Raw genomic sequence first — 18,836 nt, forward strand, 5'->3', positions numbered from 1 at the left:
CAGTCAACAGCCGAAGTAAGGGCCCCTGAGAAAGAGTGGAGATGGTAATGGGTCTTTTTGAAGCCAAAAATATCATGGGAGACTCCTGACATCTTCAACTTATCGCCATGCATCTAAAGACTGTGTTGACTCCGGTCGCTTTGGCGGCTGTTGTCGGTGCTACCAATAGTATACGCGATGTTGAGCCGTGTGCTCAGGTTAGCAAGTTAGTGGAAGACGCCAATCAAGACCAGAGTACGTCATAAACTCGAAATCATCAATTAGGTGGTCACTAACAGTCTCAGCAAATCCCATTGTGCCTCATGATCTGGCACATCAATGTCTGCTATCTATGCCCTTTGACTCGGACCGCGCCGTTGATTTCCTTAATCAAGTTCGCAAGATCCTCGAGTTCCAGTCGACTATCGATATTTTGAAGGGTAAGTGATATCAACTCAAATGAGAGTCTTTTATCCTGGCTAACTTGTATTGCTAGATCCTCCATCGGGGTATACCATGCCCTCCACGGATATCAGGAGGGAAATCGATACAATTATGGGCAGGGCCAAGAGCAACAGCTATACCAGCCAATTTGAGATGGACTTGGAAATTAACCGCCTTGTCAAAACGGCCCATGATGGTCACCTAGCTTTCCAGTTATGCTCACAGTCAATCTTCACATATCAAATCGATATGCCTCTAGTGTCAATCTCAACAGATGGGCTCGCACTTCCCCAAGTGTACGCTTTAGGTATGCTAGGCACTATATCTCTGTCAAAACGTCGAACTAACATGTCAGATGATGCAAAACTACAGAAGGTCGACCCCGACGCCGTCTCGCCTCTAGTGTCCATCAATGGCACCAACGTGGCTACGTACCTTGAATCATATGCCAATGATCAGAACCTCCAGGACCGCGATGCACAGTAGGTAGCCTTCTGCAACTTTGGTATTGGACCACACTAACTGTCGCAGGTACAATCGAGTATTCCCGGCACCAGCCCGCAGTGTCACCAACACTCCGACTAGTGTGAATGGAATCTGGGCTTCCATTGGAGACTGGACTGATGGCGCTCAGCTGTCCCTCAAGTTTGGAAATGGCACTGAAAAGACTATTCAGAAAACAGCCACGCCGAGCGAAAAGTTCTTTTCTTATGAAAATGGCACCAATCTCTACGAGATAGAGTGTCTTCCTCGAGACCTGTCTGCAGCTTCGAGCAGCCCATCTGGCGCCGAAAAAGCCTCCTCCGAGATAGCGGGATTCCCCACCACTACCTGGCGCAACTCAGCTAATTCAATTGCTGGATATTACTCCAAATTATCAGGACTGGAGGACACAGCAATCATCTTTCTGCCCACGTTTTCATCCAGCGCACCAGAGGTCGCTAAGATTGCGGTTGACTTCTTGCAAAATAGCACTGAATCTGGGAAGAAGAATGTCTTGATTGACCTCTCATCCAACCCCGGTGGATACATCTCTATTGGCATCGACTTGTCCCGTATCTTCTTCCCCAATGCTGTCCCATACACAGCGACGAGGTTCCGAGCACATGATGCAGCCAAATACCTCACAAAAGCATACTCGCACGACAACAGCACAGACACAAGTAATGTTTTTGCGTATCGGCAGATGGTTCGGCCTGACCAGAAAACCGACTTTGGCTCGTGGGAAGATCTCTACGGGCCGCATGAGATTCTGGGGAGCTCTGCTTCTAGCCTACTAGCTAACTTCAACTACACCTCCACCTCTTCGGAGAACTTTCCCATCAACGGTTACGGGCCAGTCCCGTTGAACCCAAGCAAATCACTCTTCTCGGCGGATAACATCGCTATCGTAAGTGATCGTTTTCCACACAAGAATACAGAAAAGGGATGACTGACTGACACAAACTCCAATGACAGATCACAGACGGCGACTGTGTCTCAACTTGCGCGTTCTTCGTCAAGCTGATGAAACGTCAGGGCGTCCGCACAATCACATTCGGCGGCCGTCCACAAAAGGCACCCATGCAGGGCGTCGGCGGTGTCAAGGGCGGCCAGTCCCTCGGCATCAATTATATCAATGGCTATATCGAGCAAGCGAATGGGCTCATTAGAGACTCGGCTAACCGTGGATCGCCACTTCTGACATCTGCCGAGTGGAAGGCATTCAATGAGTCCAGCCCGAGTACGACGGCGTCGCTCCAGTGGAGTGGCAACCTGAATCTGCGGAACGAGTATGACCCGGAAGATGATCAGACACCGCTGCAGTTTGTCTATGAGGCTGCTGAATGTCGTCTTTTCTATACGCTGGATAATTATTTGGAACGGGAGACCGTTTGGCAGGCTGCGGCAAAGGCTATGTTTGGGAATGGGCAGTGTGTAGAGGGATCGACTAAGGGGAAGGGCAGTTTGGATTCTTGATCTAATTTGCGGAGACGGGATAGAGCATATGCAACTTTGTTGCTCACGCCAGATCTGTGAAATAATTTGAGACTAAATGTTTGTATAAATTGAGCGACGCGGACTAAGCGTAGATTTTGGTTTTCTGTCGTATTGACCGCAATGTTGATTGTTGTACGATCACTGACTTGAAGGAAATATCTAATCTTCTGCAAGACCTAAAACTAAGCAGGCCACTTCGAGCTCAGAGCTAGTAAATGGCATTAACTGGTGCTACCAACAAAGTTGCAGATGCCCTTTCCCGAATTCGAAGTACCAGTCCTACAAAGCCAAACAAGGACAATGACCTTGACCAAGCACCAGGCCAAATCTACCAGTGTCTGATACGTCTTGAAATTAGTCTACAGTCTTGGAAAGAAAGAAGCAAGTATAAAAAATAGTATTTTCAATTCTCGTGGCCCATTTCATGACTCTATCATAAAAGAACGAAAAGAAAAGCAAGTCGAGGCAGAGCAGAGTGAACACACCGCATGCAATGCAATGCAGGAAAACAAGCACACAGGTTCATGATGTGTGCGAAGCAATCATTTTTAGTCTCTGTCATGATCCCAAGATATTTGCAAAAAGGACGAAAATGGTATCGAGGATCGATCAACCTTGGAAAATCCAAAATCGCCAATGGACAAACACCGAGGGTCCTCTGTTCGATGGCTTCAAGCCCATAAAGGTTGTCGCAGTAGCGCCAGAATGAAGGGGTGTCCCTATCGTCATACAAGCCGAGGTGAGGAGCAGCGTCGTAGGCTGAGGAGGTGATTGATGCTCTTGGTCCGTTCGAACGAATGTACAGAGGGAATCGGATGTTGAAAGTGCCTCGCGTGGCAAGTAGTCAAAGGCAGTTTCGGGGCATATGAGCGCGACGGCACTGTGCCAGCGGTGGCGAGTAGGAGGAGAGGGATTTGGCGAACATGGAGAATACCGAGGGGGGATGTATCCGGGGTATTCTTGTAGGGCAGAGCATCGAACTCTGGGGATAGCAGGGGATGAGCTTAGAGCTCGTCGACATCGATCTCCTTCTCGTCCTCGCTTTCGCGGTCCTCGTCGAACTCGACGTTGTCGTCCAAGCCTTCACCACCGTAGGTATCGGTCTCGTTGATCTTGGCGTGCTCGGGCAGCTCGCCGTAAGCCTTGAGAGAACGGGCCTCGTCGGCGGTGTACTTCATGATAACATCACCTTTCTCGTCCTGGTAGTCACGGAGCGAGAGGAGAATGATATCACCCTGGTTGATCCAGACCTTCTTGCGGAGCTTGCCACGAATGTGGGCCAGACGCTTCTCGCCGTCGAAGCAGAGTGCCTCTAGGCGACCGTTGCCCAGCATCTTCACGACCTGGGCGTACTCTTGGCCCTCCTCCTTGAAGACGAGTTCACGCTTCTCATTGTCGTTCTCGTTCTTGCCGCGACGACGGTTCTTACCGCCCTGTACTTGGTTGTTAGAATGTGTCCCATAAAGTGATATCGGTGGCTTAAAAGAGAAAATCCTTCCACGGGTCCAAGAAGTCACCTCGAGTGTAGGTGGCTACCCTTGAGTGGGAGACGGTGGATGTGGCGAGGAAATTATCATCAACAGGAGGGGCTGGATATTTTGCGCGCTTACCTTTCCCTTGTTCTTGGGCATATTGGGTTGTGTTGACCTTCACCTGGTCAAGTCTCTCTGTTGTAGATTTTTTCTGTAGATCAACGAAGATCTGAAGAGGCCTAATCGAGGTTGATTAGGGAAGAGAGAGTGGAAGAAAGAAGGAGGTGGGGGTTCTGTGCACGGTATTCAAATCTTTTTTCTTATGTAATCAGGCACTAGCTGCCCAGTGGCGTCAGCGATTTCGCCCCCGCTTACTGTAAATTTCTGCCTTGATGCCTAATTTCGGGGTAGGTTTGACCGCCTGGTTTTCGATTGGCAGAAAAATAGTGGCGAGAAAGAAACAATGTCAAGCTTGGAAGTTTGCAAGGGCATTTCTTGAGAAATTCCCTGAGGCCTTGCAATACATGGTGCTATCAGATCAGCTAAGATTCTGAGTATTCATTACAATTACAACTGTCTTGCCCTCCGTGCGGCCATCCTGACAAGCAAGCACGAGACTACTTTATCCACGCAATCTCCGAAGATTTGGCACCTCCCGAGTACATTCACAATACATTCGTGAAACTTTTCTTTTTGACTCAATGATATATCTCTGAAGCTGTATCCTGAACCTCCAATTGTCCCTCCGAAGTGTCCATAAGCGCTCACCGGTTCTGTTGAATATTTCGTGGAGTTCAATCCGACATGATATCAATGTGCTACGACTCTCCTTATATTTCACAGTCCAAACCAGCATACCTTCACAACCACCGATAGCCCTTTTCTTTTATTATGGCGACGAAGTTTGGCACATCCACAAACAGTCTGGTGCTTCGGTATTGGCCCAAATGCAACACCCCTCCTGTTGCCTCACGCTACGTGAATTCCCCTACCCATCCGATCCGGCCCAAGATTGTCGATCTCTGCGCACATCGTGAAAGAAACACATTATGGTGGCGAGTTTCGGTGTCATCACTCCAGCAAAGCAAGCGGGTGGTTCGCTCCTGGTGCGCGCGCCGAGTGCGAATTGCTATCGAGCAGGCTCTGAAGCAGCAAGGATTCGATAAGCTGGGGAAACCGCTCGTTTCTGAGTCTCCTTTGCGGAAGAGAAATTTGTCAGGAACCATGGACATCTACATCCAGCCGCCGTGTGTGGCACAGGACTTCGAGGCGGTCCAGAAGGATGCAAATCATCTAATATCCTTGCTTCTGAAACATGAATCACCACGGAAATGACTTATTGTCGATGAGCCACACTGAAAGGGTGAAGCACAAATTGGGGACATCATGCGACCCCGTGAAATTCATTGTATATTATCATAACATCTTGTATCATACTAGCAGTCAACTGTTGGACTATATTGCTGTACATCATCTGGGCGACATCGCGATTATGGCGTTTGGGGGAAATTAGTTTGCATCTGAGATTCAAGTTATCTCAACTCTTATTCATTTCATTCATTATACCCTCCAGTTTGAAAATAATTGTTCGTTGTTGACTTCGAGGTACAGAAGTAAATATAGAAGCGCGAGTAATCTTGGCCCCGTACATATCTCGCTAAATGCCGATCTGGCGGAATCAACGACCCGGGGGTCTAGGCTAAAGACTCACTTGACAACCACCACCACTTATCCTAAACCTCCCCCTCTTCAATCCTCGCTATGCTGGTTTCTTTGACAGTAGGCAAGGTAGACGCGGGTGTCGCAGTGCTCCTCACCCAAGACAATCGACTCGTAAGCTCAAACCCCTGGTCGCCTACTCCCTACTCCCCAGGCATCGACGACATGCAATTCTACGAAACATCAATAACAAACAGACCGATCTTACTGACAAATTTCCGCGCAGATTGAATTCCCCTCAGTCCTCCTCCCGAACAACATTAGCTCAGGCAGCATTGTCGATATCACTGTTTCGCGCAACCATGCCGCCGAAGCAGCGAGCGCAACTGCTTTCCAATCCCTCCAGAAGCGAATCCTAAATACCTATGGTGTCAAGGCCCCGTCGCCACCTATTCTGCGCCTACGAAATGCAACCCAGACCTCACTCGTTCTCGAGTGGGACCCAATCGACCTAGCCACTGCATCCCTGAAATCGCTCTCCCTCTACCGCAATGGCTCCAAGGCCGGCTCCATACCCCGCCCGCTTGAGACGCGCAGCACAAAAATCAGCGGCCTGGCCATTCACTCCGAGTACTCTTTCCATCTGGTCCTACGGACCACCGCTGGCACCTACCAGTCGGAGAAGCTGACGTGTCGCACACACAAAATGACTGATCTCTCCGGTATCACTGTCACAACGGGTGTCCTCGATCCGCAGCAGAAGGAGGCTCTCGGTGCTGCATTGGACCGCATTGGAGGCAAGATGATCGACTCGGTCCGTATCGACACCACTCACTTCGTCTGCACAGAAGGACGGGGCGCACAGTGGGAGAAAGCTGTGGAGATGAACATTCCTGTCGTGGTGCCGGAATGGGTGGATGCTTGCGAGACAGAGGGCACCATTGCCGGTGTGCGTGGCTACTATCTCAATGCAGACCCCAAGGCCCGTCAACTGGGCGTGATCCACGGCTCGTCCCACCAGCGTACCACTTCTACTCTTTCGACTGCGACCAGTGCCAACCAAGGAAGACTCAGCGCTCAGCCCCAACGAAGCCCTGCGCCAGAGCAGGTGCCCGAGGAACCTCCTCTGACTCCATTCCCTGGAAGTGAGATGAGTGGCCAACCCCAGGCGCAGACACAGACACAAGAGGTTGAATCACAAGATGGGGAAGATGACCTCCCGCCTCCACCCCCGCCCAAAGATGAAGCCGAAGATTCAAATGAGCCTACTCAGAATGGGGAGGCAGAGGCAGCACCTATTCCAGAGGCGAAGGACGAGGAGCCTGAAGCCGAAGCCGCGGAGGAGAGCCATGAAGAGACAGAGAAAGAACACACACTTCCACAGAACAGGCCCGAGGATGACTCCGAGTCAGCAAATCTCGGAGGCGCAAAGGGCAAAGGCAAAGAGGGCGAGGGTGACTTCAACGAAGTGCCTCTCTGAATGGCTCTCTGATGATCTATCCTGCTCTGTCCTTGCTTCCCAGTCAATCTCTTGACATCCCTACCCTGCTTTTGTCCCCCTTGTCGACCAGCGTCTACGACTTTATCCAGTACAGTTTTACCTTGTTGTGGTTAGTGGCATGTCTCTTCACTTAAGCGGACAAACCATAGGATTCTTACGAACGTGCTCCGACTTTGATTTCTCATTTTTCTTTCTCATGTTTCGTGTTTGCTGTTATATGTACAGTACGCAATTTTATTTTCCTAATGCAGCCTTGCTCATTGACTCGATTGATTCGGTTTGCCTAGATGAAAGTTTGGATACTGCCTAGATGAGTATATTGTAGATAAGAACACCAAAACTGCACGTATGGCTATGGGTCTCTAAATTGGAATTCTATCATGAAACGTCGTAAATCAGATGGGCCCGCCAGATGCAAAATGAGTAGTAGTCGGCAAAAAAAAAAAGCTCTGCCCCTTTTGAGAGACCAAAATGCATATCCAGGCTGCCTAAACAAAATGAAGTTCAAAACAAATCCAGTTCGGACTCGTTTCGAATTTAGTTCTCGTTGCGAATAACATCGTCAATCGCCTGTGCGACGTAGGCGACGTTCTTTTGGCTCACTGTGCACAATGTCAGCTCGTGTTTATGAATATGCATGATTTGGGGTTCTTACGGCCGCTGATAGATGCACGGCCTGACTTGAGCAGGTAAATGTGGTATTTGTCCTTCAAGGCGTAGACTTGCTTGGGGGAAAGACCAGTGTAGGAGAACATGCCGTTCTAATAGATAATTAGTATATAGTACGTTACGCATATAGTAGAATCCAGATAGCTTACCTGTTGGATGATGTGCTCCCAAGTGCCGGGGGTCTGCAGACGGACCAGCTCACTGTATAGAGCCTTACGCATGGCCTTGATGCGCGAGCTCATAACCTGCAAGTCCTGGTGCCAGTCGGCAGTAAGCTCCTCGCTGGTAAGAACCTTCTTGACGATGCTGCAGCCAACACGCGGGCCCATGGAGAACTCGCCGCGGATCAGGTGGCACAGGTTGTTCACAACGACATCGCGTATGGTGGTTGAGGCGCGGTTGGTGCAGTAGTGGAACGCACCAACGCGCTGGCCGTACAGACCGAAGTTCTTGGAGAAGCTCTGTGCCACACACATCTCCATGTCCGGCTTGTTGTTGAAGAAGTAACGGACGGCCCAAGCGTCCTCTTCGACAGAGCCCGAGGCGAAGCCCTGGTAGGCCGAGTCAAAGAAGGGGAAGAGCTTCTTGCGCTCGCAAAGGTCAGCAATGGCAACCCACTGCTCCTTGTTGGGATCCAGGCCGGTGGGGTTGTGCGCGCAGGCGTGCAGCAGCACAACATCGCCCTCCTGTGCCTCGGACTCAAGGGAGGACATCATGCCCTCGAAGTCGAAGGACCTGGTTGCGGCATGGTAGTACGGGTATGTCTTGCGGGGCACACCGGCCAGCTCCCAAATGGTCTGGTGGTTGGCCCAAGATGGGTTGGACAGCCAGACGGTGGGAGGCTTCATGTGGTGGGCAAGGAACAGGGCGCCGAGATGGTTAGCACCGGTACCGGCGACGGTCTGCACGGAGCCAATGCGTGCCTTGGCCTCTTCTTCGCCCTGCTTGCCCTCGAATCCGAACATCAGATCCCGCGCGATTCCTAGGAAAGGCACATCGCCCTCGATCGCAGTGTATTCGTGGCGGAAGAGGTCATCGTCTACCACCAGCTCCTTCTCAGCCTTTTGCACGACGGGAAGGGGCCATGGCTTTCCATCGTCTGTCCGGTAGACACCCACGCCCAAGCTAACCTTCTGCGGGTGGGGATCGACTGCGTAGGCGCCGTTCAGGGCAAAGATCTCGTCCGGAGGCACCGGGGAGACGTTCAGACGGGTATCGATTTTGCTCATTGTGATTTATGTACGCTGCAATTGTGATTCCTGTAGTCACTTTTAGGCAAGATGTGGCGAGGCCGCGGCGAATATAAGTCAGTAAAGATCAAAACTTTGGAATCGCCCGCTGAGTCAACCCGATATCGCCGTCTTTTTGCCCCGCGGGAAGTCCCGCTTAGTAGCGGAATCTAGGGTCCACGGGTGCTTGGAAGGAACGCAACTTGCAATGCCTTCATCTTCGTTTGATTCAAAGGAAGAGATAGCCGTCAATAGCCTTCTAGTTTGCTGGTTGATGAGCAGCCTTAAGATAGGTAATTGACCTCATCTTGGAGTATTAAACTCTAAACATCAGCATGAAACGTCATCGGATGTCTGCTGACGCGCATTATAAACCTCGACTGGATAAATATAAGTTTTGCTTGTGTAGCGCTCCATTCAAGATGGGTTGGTGATAGCCCATAATGTGTTGTTGGAAATACGTGGAAGAGGCGGCAGCACAGCGATATATAGTGAGTGGGTGGAGATATACATCGAGGCAAGATGACATTTACTTTCCTTACTTGTTCTATAACAACATCTATAAAAATGCTTTGTACGGCTCCTATTTTTCTCCCTTGAGATCCCTATATAAATACTTTTAGTGCTTCTATTAATATTCCAATATAGAAAAGCCTAGTCACGGCTAGATCCTTTATTGTATGGTGTGCTTCATCTGTCTGGTTATATCAAGGAACACCTAGGAAATGTACTTGCACAGAGTAGAACCAAGGATATCAAAAGAAAAAGGCTATTCAGCTAGCCATCACTTGTCAGATTTTGTCGAGCTACTGTTTCAATCTATTATTTGATATATATTGAGTCGCAATTCAGGAGGATAAATACACCTGAACTCGGGACTTTGCTACACAAACCACTCGGAAGATTCTGACACGGAAATTATATGTATACTACCTAGGGGATATAGACCGAAGTTGTCGCATACGTCCAAATGACCCCGCGATCTGTGCTACATGGACTTCGATGCCTGCTCCAAACCACATCCTCTTCCGTACCCCATTCTTCAAACAAACCATCAAGTAAATCAGGCAGTGTCATTTTTTTTTTTTGGATACCAAGATGGCCTCTCAAACCATAGCAGGTGGTAACTCTGCATTGCACAAGTTTCGGGTCCCAGCCATCGTCCAGCCACTTCACAATAGCATTCCCCCGGAGCTGCTCCCTCGGTATGATCCAATCTACGTCGCATACTATAATGCATTTAATGCTGGACGACTGCATACGCATGAGATTCCGATTGAAGAGTTCCGCAAGAACCCTGCCCGATATACCATTTCCTATGGCCGAGCTCCCGGCCCTGATATTTTCCGCATCACAGAACAGACATGTCCTGTCGATGGCGGTGAAATTACCATACGGATATTTGAGCCAGCACCCCAGCTTGACGACCTGGGTCAGCCGAAGAGGAGAGCAGCCTATGTCAACTTCCATGGTGGTGGGTGGGTGTTTGGTGGACTAGCCTACGACCACGATTTCTGCAAGAGAGTTGTCCATGGTCTTAACGGGGACCTTGTCGCATTTGATGTGGATTACCGACTGGCTCCCGAGCATAAATATCCTATTCCTTTGAATGATTGTTGGTCTGCTTTCAATTGGGTAGGAATCTCCGGGGCTAAGACCACCTTGTATGAGAACCAAGTGCTGACAAGGCAATGCCTAGATTCGCTCCCACAAAGCAACTGAGTTCCATCTAGATCCTGATAGGTTCGCAGTGGGAGGTGCGTCAGCTGGAGGTCAACTTTCCGCCGTCATCAGCCATCTTTGCCGTGATGCAAACATTCCTCTGCGCTTGCAAGTCTTAACCGTGCCGGTGACAGACTTGCACCGTGTCTTCACCCCTGAAGGTGAGTTTGACCGCGAAGGTTGCCCCTATGAATCATATCGCGAGATGGAGTTTGCGCCAGCGCTACCAGCAGCGCGGATGGCATATTTCCATCGACAATTTCTAGGAGTTCCTCGACCGGCGGAGTCTAACGAGGTAAGTTCGAACATGTGATGATTGTAAATGTGATGCTAATTTGTTTAGGATTGGAAGATATCGCCCATTCTCGCGCCTAACTTCCAGAACTTGGCCCCTGCGTTGGTGTCTACGGCGGAATTGGATCCGCTGCGCGATGAAGGAGAGGCGTATGCAGCTAAGCTTCAAGCTGCTGGGGTACCTGTAGAGATAGACCGAATTGCAGGTGCTTCACATTTGGTTGCTGCACTTGATGGAATTCTGGAGGGAGGTCAGCGATATAATGAGAAGGTGATTGTGGCAATGAAGCGGCAGCTTCCAAGGGATGAGAGTTCAACCCGTAAATAAATAAATACCATAGTACGGAAACTGGATATTACCACAAATTACCAAAAGTTACCGAATATTACACGAATAACTACCGAACAACCCGTCTCCCTTTGGTCCTGCCGATACCGGGAAATTTCGGCTGGGGACTCGGAGAGTTGAGCTGACCTCAAATTTGAGACTTTTCTTTTAAAGGAGACCCTTGATTTCACTTCCCCATAGAAGCTTCAGAAGCTTGGTGTGAGACTTCGTATACCTTCTTTGGTACAACCCAATTGTCGCATAATGAATCCCACTTCCTCCCGAGCCGCGGTGCGCTCTATGGCCACCTTGACACATGCGGCCAGAGCCACCCCCGCAGCTCGCACCGTTTTGTCGCCCTTTGCTACCCGGTCTCTGAGCTCTAATACCCGTCAATTTGCTCAGTTCCCCCGCCTTCAATCTTTGAACACTTTCTCCAACAAGCGAGCCTTTGGAACTACCGTCAGAATGGTATGCTGTCTTGAGAGCGTGGCGGACAAACAAATTCAGATAAACTGATGCGTGTGATCTAGTCTGTTGACGCTCGCACTGAGAGCGATGCCTTTGGTGAAATCCAAGTGAGTGATTATTGACACAGCAACGGCGCCGTATAGAGCTAATGATTCTCTCAACAGGTCCCTGGAGACAAGTACTGGGGTGCGCAAACCCAGCGGTAAGACGCCCCATCAAATCGATACGTTACAATGGAAAAGAAGAACAAGGTCGCTGATGGATACAGCTCCCTCGGCAACTTCGACATCAACCAGCCCCAGGACCGCATGCCCCCCCCGGTGGTCAAGGCCTTTGGTATCCTGAAGGGTGCTGCTGCTGAAGTGAACATGAAGTACGGCCTTGGTATGTGAAGCTCTTGCGGAAATTAGATATCGCTAGGTTATTGACTTGCATAAGACCCCAAGATTGGCGAGGCTATCAAGCAGGCCGCCGCTGAGGTCGCCGAGGGTAAGCTGCTGGACCACTTCCCTTTGGTCGTCTGGCAGACTGGTTCCGGCACCCAGTCCAACATGAACTCTAACGAGGTCATCTCCAACCGTGCCATTGAGATCCTCGGTGGTACTATGGGATCCAAGAAGCCCGTTCACCCCAACGACCACGTTAACATGTCTGCCTCCTCCAACGACTCCTTCCCCACCGTCATGCACATCGCTGCCGTTGTCGAGCTCGAGCAGTCCCTTCTGCCTTCGCTCAAGGGCCTCCGCGATGCCCTCCAGGTGAAGGTCGACAAGTTCGAGCACATCATCAAGATTGGCCGTACCCACTTGCAGGACGCCACTCCTCTTACTCTTGGCCAGGAGTTCTCTGGCTACGTCGCCCAGCTCGACCGTAACATCGAGCGTGTCGAGGCTACTATCCCCCACCTGCGCTTCTTGGCTCAGGGTGGTACCGCTGTCGGTACTGGTCTCAACACCTTCAAGGGCTTCGACGAGGCCGTCGCTGCCGAGATCACCAAGCTGACCGGCACCGAGTTCAAGACCGCCCCCAACAAGTTCGAGGTTTTGGCTGCTCACGATTCCATCATCGAGGCTTCCGGCTCCCTGAACACCCTGGCCGCCTCCCTGTTCAAGATTGCCCAGGATGTGCGCTACCTGGGCTCCGGCCCTCGTTGCGGCCTGGGCGAGCTGAGCCTGCCCGAGAACGAGCCCGGCTCTTCTATCATGCCCGGAAAGGTCAACCCCACCCAGTGCGAGTCCCTCACCATGGTCTGCGCTCAGGTTATGGGTAACCACGTCGCTGCCACCATCGGTGGAATGAACGGCCAGTTCGAGCTTAACGTCTTCAAGCCCGTGATGATCGCCAACCTGCTCCACAGCGTGCGCATTCTCTCTGATGGCATGAACAGCTTCCGTTCCCACCTGGTGGAGGGTCTGGAGGCTAACGAGTCACGGATTAACTCCCTTCTTAACGAGAGGTATGCGCTTAACCCCCCCCCCCCCCCCTTTTACTTTTTGATGGCAAATTCTAATTGTATGATAGTCTGATGCTTGTGACCTGCCTGAACCCTGTCATTGGTTACGACATGGCCTCCAAGGTGGCCAAGAACGCTCACAAGAAGAACCTTACTCTGAAGGAGAGTGCTATGGAGCTCAAGGCTCTCAGCTCAGAGGAGTTCGACCAATATGTCCGCCCCGAGCTGATGCTGGCTCCTAAGGAGTTGAAATAAATGAACAGCAATGCTGTCCTGTGATATTATAGACCATTTCCGATAGGATATGTACAATGAAAAGAATATTATGTTTAATCAGCTTGGTGTTGTGATATGATACATTTTTTATGTAGATATGTTGTAGATCCTAACTTCTTTTGGTGATATAAATAGCATCTCCAACCACCAAGCCGATCAAGAACACTCGTGGATCGGAGTTATTGAGATCCTTCTAATACATGTGTACATTTCAATAACCTTAGGATTTTCCAATGTAGAAATACATAAGCAGAGTATACTAAAAAAAGGTCTGAGAAACAAAAAAGAGAATCCACTAGTCGTCCCTTGGTATGGAGAGTATTTATAGAAAAGCCCCCCTTAGTGGCGGTGTCTCACCTGCAGGACCGTACCTGAACCCTTCAAAGTCAAGTACTTATTTCTCAACTTGGAACCTTCTTCTTTTCCACATCGAAACTCTTGTATCTCTCCTCAATTATATATTAAAGTTCACCCAAACAAATTAACATACCAAACCCAAGTCCGACGATCTCCCTTGCGACCCCCGGCCCCTGATAAACAACCCACACTCGACCCTCAATCTCTTCAACACTTCCACTCTCCTACTCCCCTACTCTCCTACTCTCACCATCAAAATGACCGCACACGCCATTGCAAGCAACACAATTCCCGAAGCCACGAAGCCAATCATGAGCTCAACCGTCACCCAAGTGGACGCCGCAGTCGATCCCGTCACCGACGGCCCCCTCTTCCCCTCCACCCTCATTTCCCCCGAAGTGATCTCTCTCCTGCCAACAGACTACACCATCCGGCCCATGCGCCGCTCGGACTACAACCGCGGCTACCTGGACGTGTTGCGCGTGCTGACAACCGTTGGCGACATCACCGAGGAGGCCTGGAACCAGCGGTACGACTGGATTACCTCGCGCAATGATGAGTACTACATGCTCGTGGTCTGCGATGGTGCGGACCGAGTCGTCGGAACCGGCAGTCTGATCGTTGAGCGCAAGTTCATTCATTCGCTCGGTATGGTTGGTCACATTGAAGACATTGCCGTTGAGAAGAACCAACAGGGCAAGAAGCTTGGCTTGAGAATTATCCAGGCTTTGGATTTTGTTGCTGCACAGGTTGGCTGCTACAAGGTATGTGTTCATTCCTCTCATGTCTAAGATTATACTGTTGTATCATTGTTCATTGCTGACTCGTTTACAGAGCATTCTTGACTGCTCCGAAGTCAATGAGGGTTTCTATGTCAAGTGTGGCTTCAAGCGCGCTGGCCTCGAGATGGCGCATTATTACTGAGCGTTTCTTGACTCTTGTTTTTTTTTTCCCTCCCTCCTCGTTCACGCCAGTTGTTTGATATAGCGTTTGGGTCATTTGGGTCACTTAGTCCGGCGAGGCTTTGGCGAGGCGCCGTTGTTCACGATAAACTTGCGCAAACCATGCGATTGTTGCATTTGAGAGAACGGGGTTGGGGTGCACCTGACCCTAATCAATCGTGATTAGCATGGCCTTTCAACACATCACAAGGAGCAATTGGGGCATTTGTAGGATTTTGCATCCACCCTCCACTATTGGAACTCAGTTGCGCACCGTGAGATCCTAGGGCCGGGGAGTGCTTGGTCTATCAATTGTGATCATGATGATGGTGCTCCAGCCATTGCGGCGATCCCATCTTAGCTTGTAACACTATTGATGTTGTTTGTATTATCTCTGCTTTCTCGAGAGTTTGAAACCAATGCATCGCGGGATGAGGACCTAGATGGTCTAAGTATAGATGTGCATGAGACATGACAATTATATATCATTATTCGACTTGGAAGATCATCTTCTGATCAGAACAGGAAAGTTCGGTTTAACGGTTAGGTCATGAAAATGCTAGAGAAAAGCCATGTACTAAAGTCGCTGTTCATTCTCGTATATTTAACATCAAAGGTTTAGAACAAATCAAAACAGGAAATTCAATTATAGATCGGGAGGCCGAATCTGGACTACTTCGTTGACAATATCCGACTGAGGCATATCCATATCCAACCACTCATGAGTAGGTTTGGTGGACATGAATCCCCAGGAGGGAAAGCAAGAAACGTTCCATTGCTGGAGGTTGGATAAGGACATAATTTTAATACTCGCATGGGGATTCATTTTTTGATTCCTTTGTTCCCATTTTTCTGCATGAAATTGTATTGCATAAAGTATTTCCAGAAACAAGGTCAAGGCCCAAGGCCAGTCCTCACAGACAGTACTCCAGCTCCGGTGCCCGTAAGTTCCATCATATCGCAACCGTCACAGCGCTGCTCCTATCCGAACACCTCCATTCCCATATATTTCATAAAGAAATTTAGCGGGACTTGGCGGCGACCTTGGGAGCAGAGCCCTTAGCACCCTGCTTGCTCTGGATGCGCTGGGCACCGCCCTTGGCGGCGGCGGTCTTGGCCTTCTCAGCCTTCTTAGCGCTGGCGGAAGCAGCCTTCTTCTCCTTGGCGTCCTTGATGGCCTGCTTGCGAGCAGCCTCACGGGCCTCGGGGCGCTGGGAGCGGCGCTCCTTGATCACATCGAGGGAAGCACCAACGATGCCACGCTGGTTCTTGACAACACGGCGGGTGCGCTTCTTGGCGACCTCCTATATATCCAAAAAGATAACCCGGTCAGTAATCTGTAGTCGCATTTTCCATCATTTGATCTGAATCATGGTGGTGACGTGATAATTCCTCCTCTTGCTCCGTCTCATGGTTGGCGTCACCATTCGATTCGGCCTCTTGTCCCTCCACACAATCTAACAATAATCCAAGGGGAGGGGCGACCGACCTCAGAGATACCCTTGCGGTGCTGGCGACGGAAGAGAACAGTCCATGCGATGCGGCGGGGGTTCTTGCGCTGAAGGAAAAGAGACTCGGACTTTCCACGCTGGAAGCGGAAGATCTTGCTGTCGCCACGGACGAACAGCTTGCCCTAAAACATTTAAGATCAAAGATTAGCTTCTAGCAGCAATAAAAAGGCGGCGGAATTCATGTGCGGCGGTTCGACTAGTACGGAGAGCGACAATTGTGACGGTATTGAAATATCGAAGTGTGAATGTCGAATCCGTGATGCCGTTGTTCCCTCGCACACAAATTCCTCCCAAAAGCGACGACGGGAATTGCAAACGCACCTTGCCAGGGTAGATCTTCTGGCCGCTGAAGGCGTCGTCGTAAGTACGCATCTTGACGGATGGAGATGCGCTGACGGGGGTCGGTTGGCGTTGAGTGGTTGTCGTAAATCGTGGATCGCGGTGATGCTACTGACCCAATTGTGGTGCGGGCGCTCGCTAAAGTGCGACACGTGACTGCCTCTGCCCTTTCCAGGTCGACTTATCGATAAGGTCACATGATATGTCTCTCTCTTCCAATACTTCAATTGTTTATGATCTCTGAGCAGGATAATTGCATAACTTGGATTTTATTATTTAGTCTCCGCTTCCAACTATACATTTCTATAAGTGCAAATGATAAAATACTTGAAATTACATGGAATTCACCTTTCTTTTCTGAGAAGTCCACGAAAAAATGCAAGGGACATGGAATTTTCGCTGACGAATTACTCCTGGCCCCCGATGAAGTCGAATTTCTTTCCAATCTAGACTACATATGCAGGTGGAAGCCTTTCGTGGCAGACTCGCTCAAGCACGATCCTCGTACAATTATGTGAACTCAGTCTATACCTACACGGTTGGAGTACATCTCTTCTTCAATGGCCGTTTCTATCAGAGTTGGAATTAGGAATACATCAAGTCCCCTGATTATGCTTGAAAGTGTGCTCTGTACGTTGGTTTAAGCCTTTACCATCTGAGTATATATTCTAAAAAACATCCAAAAACACGTCTGTATGTTCTTACATATAACATCTCTAATACCATCTTGGGCCAAACAGGTCAGATTATTGGTCTTGTTTCGTCAAGGAAAGAGCGGCAATGGTGACTGACTATTCTTGTTGACAAACATACAATCCTCAAGGTGAGGTTCATAACTAAGTGATAAACGATACAACGATCAGTACACTCCAGGAACTGTAAGTGGCTGAACTAACTACATTAGATGATGTTTGTTATAAATGGCTGATTAAAGTTAAACACGCCTGACGAGGTTGTTTCTCTGCAACGCCTCATGGAAAACCCTAGAACAACTTGAGACAAGGCTAATGGGAGTAGCAGATAATGGAATCCTACTCAATGCAACAAGGTTGCCCAATAACAAACGCTTGGAATTCAATGCGTGCTATCACAAATAGAAAGGGTTGTCCTACACTTCATGGTCACATAACACCAACGGACTTAGGTCATAGCATGTGTCCGAGTCCACTCCTTTGCTGTTTGGATCGCAGCAGGTTCATCGTCCTTCCATCTCTGAGCAACGTCATTGGCGAGCGGGTCGTCGGGATTAGGGGCTCCAAGCAGTGCTTGAATCGAGAGTAGAATCGTACGAATCTGGAGAGCTGGGGACCAATTGTCTAAAAAACATGATTAGATATCCGCAGCTTAAGAACAAATCGTATTGGGTCTTACTCTTCAAGACATCCAAACAGATGCGACCCAGACGATCAATGTTGGGGTGGTAGATCTTGGTCAGGAAGCGGATTTTGGGTGGGGTCATAGGATAGTCGTCTGGTAGGAAGAGCTCAAGTCGGAAGATACCACCTGTAGAAAGTAGGTTAGTACTTCAATTGAACATGATGATTTTGTTACCGCGAGCCTACCCTCGTATGGAGATTGCGCAGGTCCGTGAATTGAGACGTCGAAATAGCGGAGGTTATCGTCATGGGGCACAGCATTAATGCCTGGAACACTGTAACCCAAGCACAACATGTTAGCTACTATGCAAATGACTTTTTGAGCGAGATGAACTGCTTACGGCTCTGCCATCAGACGTTCCGTCTCCTTAATGATTCTCTTGGGTAAAGCCATGGCGAACCGGCTTATCGACACGCGAGTAGACCTGGTTTAGTAATTTCAGACGAGGAGACTGTTCCTAAAAAAGACCAGGAACCCGCACACTTTCGACGTTGGGTGGGACCAAAATATGTAATCGGAAAAAGTCAACAGAGAAAAGTAAAGGGCAAGTCAACTAAAAAAACAGATCCAGATCTCGACGTAACCGGCCGAGGGGCTCCTGCATGGCGGGGTTGTTTCGCGTCCCGTATGCAAGATCATGTGATGTCATAATCCCGCAGTGATAGCCACATCCACATTCACAGCCACAGTACCAGCCACTCCCTTGTCCTTATCGCGTTATCGCAACCCAACTCTCCAGTCTTTGCGACAAGTCGAAGATATAGCAGTCATCTTCGACCATGAAACAAGAATAGTGGATGCCATTGTGGAAAATGGGAACAGGTACATCACTAC

The 18,836-nt window shown here is 49.6% G+C and overlaps 10 protein-coding genes across 10 annotated transcripts; 6 read left to right on the forward strand and 4 right to left on the reverse strand.

Annotated features, from left to right (window-relative positions):
- Positions 1-107: 107 nt before the first annotated feature.
- Positions 108-2,382, forward strand: N7455_005033 (uncharacterized protein; the record flags this gene model as incomplete). Its single annotated transcript, XM_040957631.2, has 6 exons — positions 108-234; positions 285-419; positions 476-730; positions 779-905; positions 955-1,813; positions 1,882-2,382. 6 exons carry the CDS (start codon positions 108-110, stop codon positions 2,380-2,382), a joined length of 2,004 nt encoding a protein of 667 aa, XP_040811902.2.
- A 1,025-nt stretch (positions 2,383-3,407) lies between these two features.
- N7455_005034 (translation initiation complex factor eIF1A) lies at positions 3,408-4,034 on the reverse strand (the record flags this gene model as incomplete). The annotated part of the gene is made up of 2 exons (XM_040957648.1): positions 3,408-3,836; positions 4,014-4,034. 2 exons carry the CDS (start codon positions 4,032-4,034, stop codon positions 3,408-3,410), a joined length of 450 nt encoding a protein of 149 aa, XP_040811949.1.
- Positions 4,035-4,766: 732 nt separating this feature from the next.
- N7455_005035 (uncharacterized protein) lies at positions 4,767-5,210 on the forward strand (the record flags this gene model as incomplete). Its single annotated transcript, XM_040957561.2, has 1 exon — positions 4,767-5,210. One exon carries the CDS (start codon positions 4,767-4,769, stop codon positions 5,208-5,210), a length of 444 nt encoding a protein of 147 aa, XP_040812012.2.
- Positions 5,211-5,636: 426 nt separating this feature from the next.
- Positions 5,637-7,014, forward strand: N7455_005036 (putative chitin biosynthesis protein (Chs5); the record flags this gene model as incomplete). Its single annotated transcript, XM_040957614.2, has 2 exons — positions 5,637-5,708; positions 5,821-7,014. 2 exons carry the CDS (start codon positions 5,637-5,639, stop codon positions 7,012-7,014), a joined length of 1,266 nt encoding a protein of 421 aa, XP_040811935.2.
- Positions 7,015-7,572: 558 nt separating this feature from the next.
- N7455_005037 (putative aspartate transaminase) lies at positions 7,573-8,933 on the reverse strand (the record flags this gene model as incomplete). Its single annotated transcript, XM_040957566.2, has 3 exons — positions 7,573-7,637; positions 7,691-7,796; positions 7,854-8,933. 3 exons carry the CDS (start codon positions 8,931-8,933, stop codon positions 7,573-7,575), a joined length of 1,251 nt encoding a protein of 416 aa, XP_040811954.2.
- A 1,098-nt stretch (positions 8,934-10,031) lies between these two features.
- N7455_005038 (alpha/beta hydrolase) lies at positions 10,032-11,277 on the forward strand (the record flags this gene model as incomplete). Its single annotated transcript, XM_040957548.2, has 3 exons — positions 10,032-10,568; positions 10,633-10,950; positions 10,999-11,277. 3 exons carry the CDS (start codon positions 10,032-10,034, stop codon positions 11,275-11,277), a joined length of 1,134 nt encoding a protein of 377 aa, XP_040811934.2.
- Positions 11,278-11,541: 264 nt separating this feature from the next.
- N7455_005039 (class II fumarate hydratase) lies at positions 11,542-13,456 on the forward strand (the record flags this gene model as incomplete). Its single annotated transcript, XM_040957657.2, has 6 exons — positions 11,542-11,748; positions 11,811-11,855; positions 11,913-11,950; positions 12,017-12,132; positions 12,187-13,204; positions 13,270-13,456. The coding sequence occupies 6 exons, from the start codon at positions 11,542-11,544 to the stop codon at positions 13,454-13,456; spliced, it is 1,611 nt and encodes a 536-aa protein (XP_040811984.1).
- A 635-nt stretch (positions 13,457-14,091) lies between these two features.
- gup1 (glucosamine 6-phosphate N-acetyltransferase) lies at positions 14,092-14,758 on the forward strand (the record flags this gene model as incomplete). The annotated part of the gene is made up of 2 exons (XM_040957594.1): positions 14,092-14,598; positions 14,669-14,758. 2 exons carry the CDS (start codon positions 14,092-14,094, stop codon positions 14,756-14,758), a joined length of 597 nt encoding a protein of 198 aa, XP_040812007.1.
- A 1,039-nt stretch (positions 14,759-15,797) lies between these two features.
- On the reverse strand, positions 15,798-16,658 carry N7455_005041 (60S ribosomal protein eL24; the record flags this gene model as incomplete). The annotated part of the gene is made up of 3 exons (XM_040957587.1): positions 15,798-16,079; positions 16,265-16,408; positions 16,608-16,658. The coding sequence occupies 3 exons, from the start codon at positions 16,656-16,658 to the stop codon at positions 15,798-15,800; spliced, it is 477 nt and encodes a 158-aa protein (XP_040811981.1).
- Positions 16,659-17,641: 983 nt separating this feature from the next.
- N7455_005042 (E2 ubiquitin-conjugating protein UBC13) lies at positions 17,642-18,586 on the reverse strand. Its single transcript, XM_040957650.2, has 4 exons — positions 18,343-18,586; positions 18,188-18,276; positions 17,997-18,128; positions 17,642-17,941 (listed from the first exon to the last, which is right to left on the reverse strand). Exons 1-4 carry the CDS (start codon positions 18,393-18,395, stop codon positions 17,766-17,768), a joined length of 450 nt encoding a protein of 149 aa, XP_040811880.1. The 5' UTR covers positions 18,396-18,586; the 3' UTR covers positions 17,642-17,765.
- Positions 18,587-18,836: the final 250 nt, after the last annotated feature.

Source organism: Penicillium solitum, assembly GCF_028829755.1.
Source record: "Penicillium solitum strain IBT 25940 chromosome Unknown utg000003l_segment0_segment0, whole genome shotgun sequence".
In the NCBI taxonomy this organism is placed as follows: Eukaryota; Fungi; Ascomycota; class Eurotiomycetes; order Eurotiales; family Aspergillaceae; genus Penicillium; species Penicillium solitum.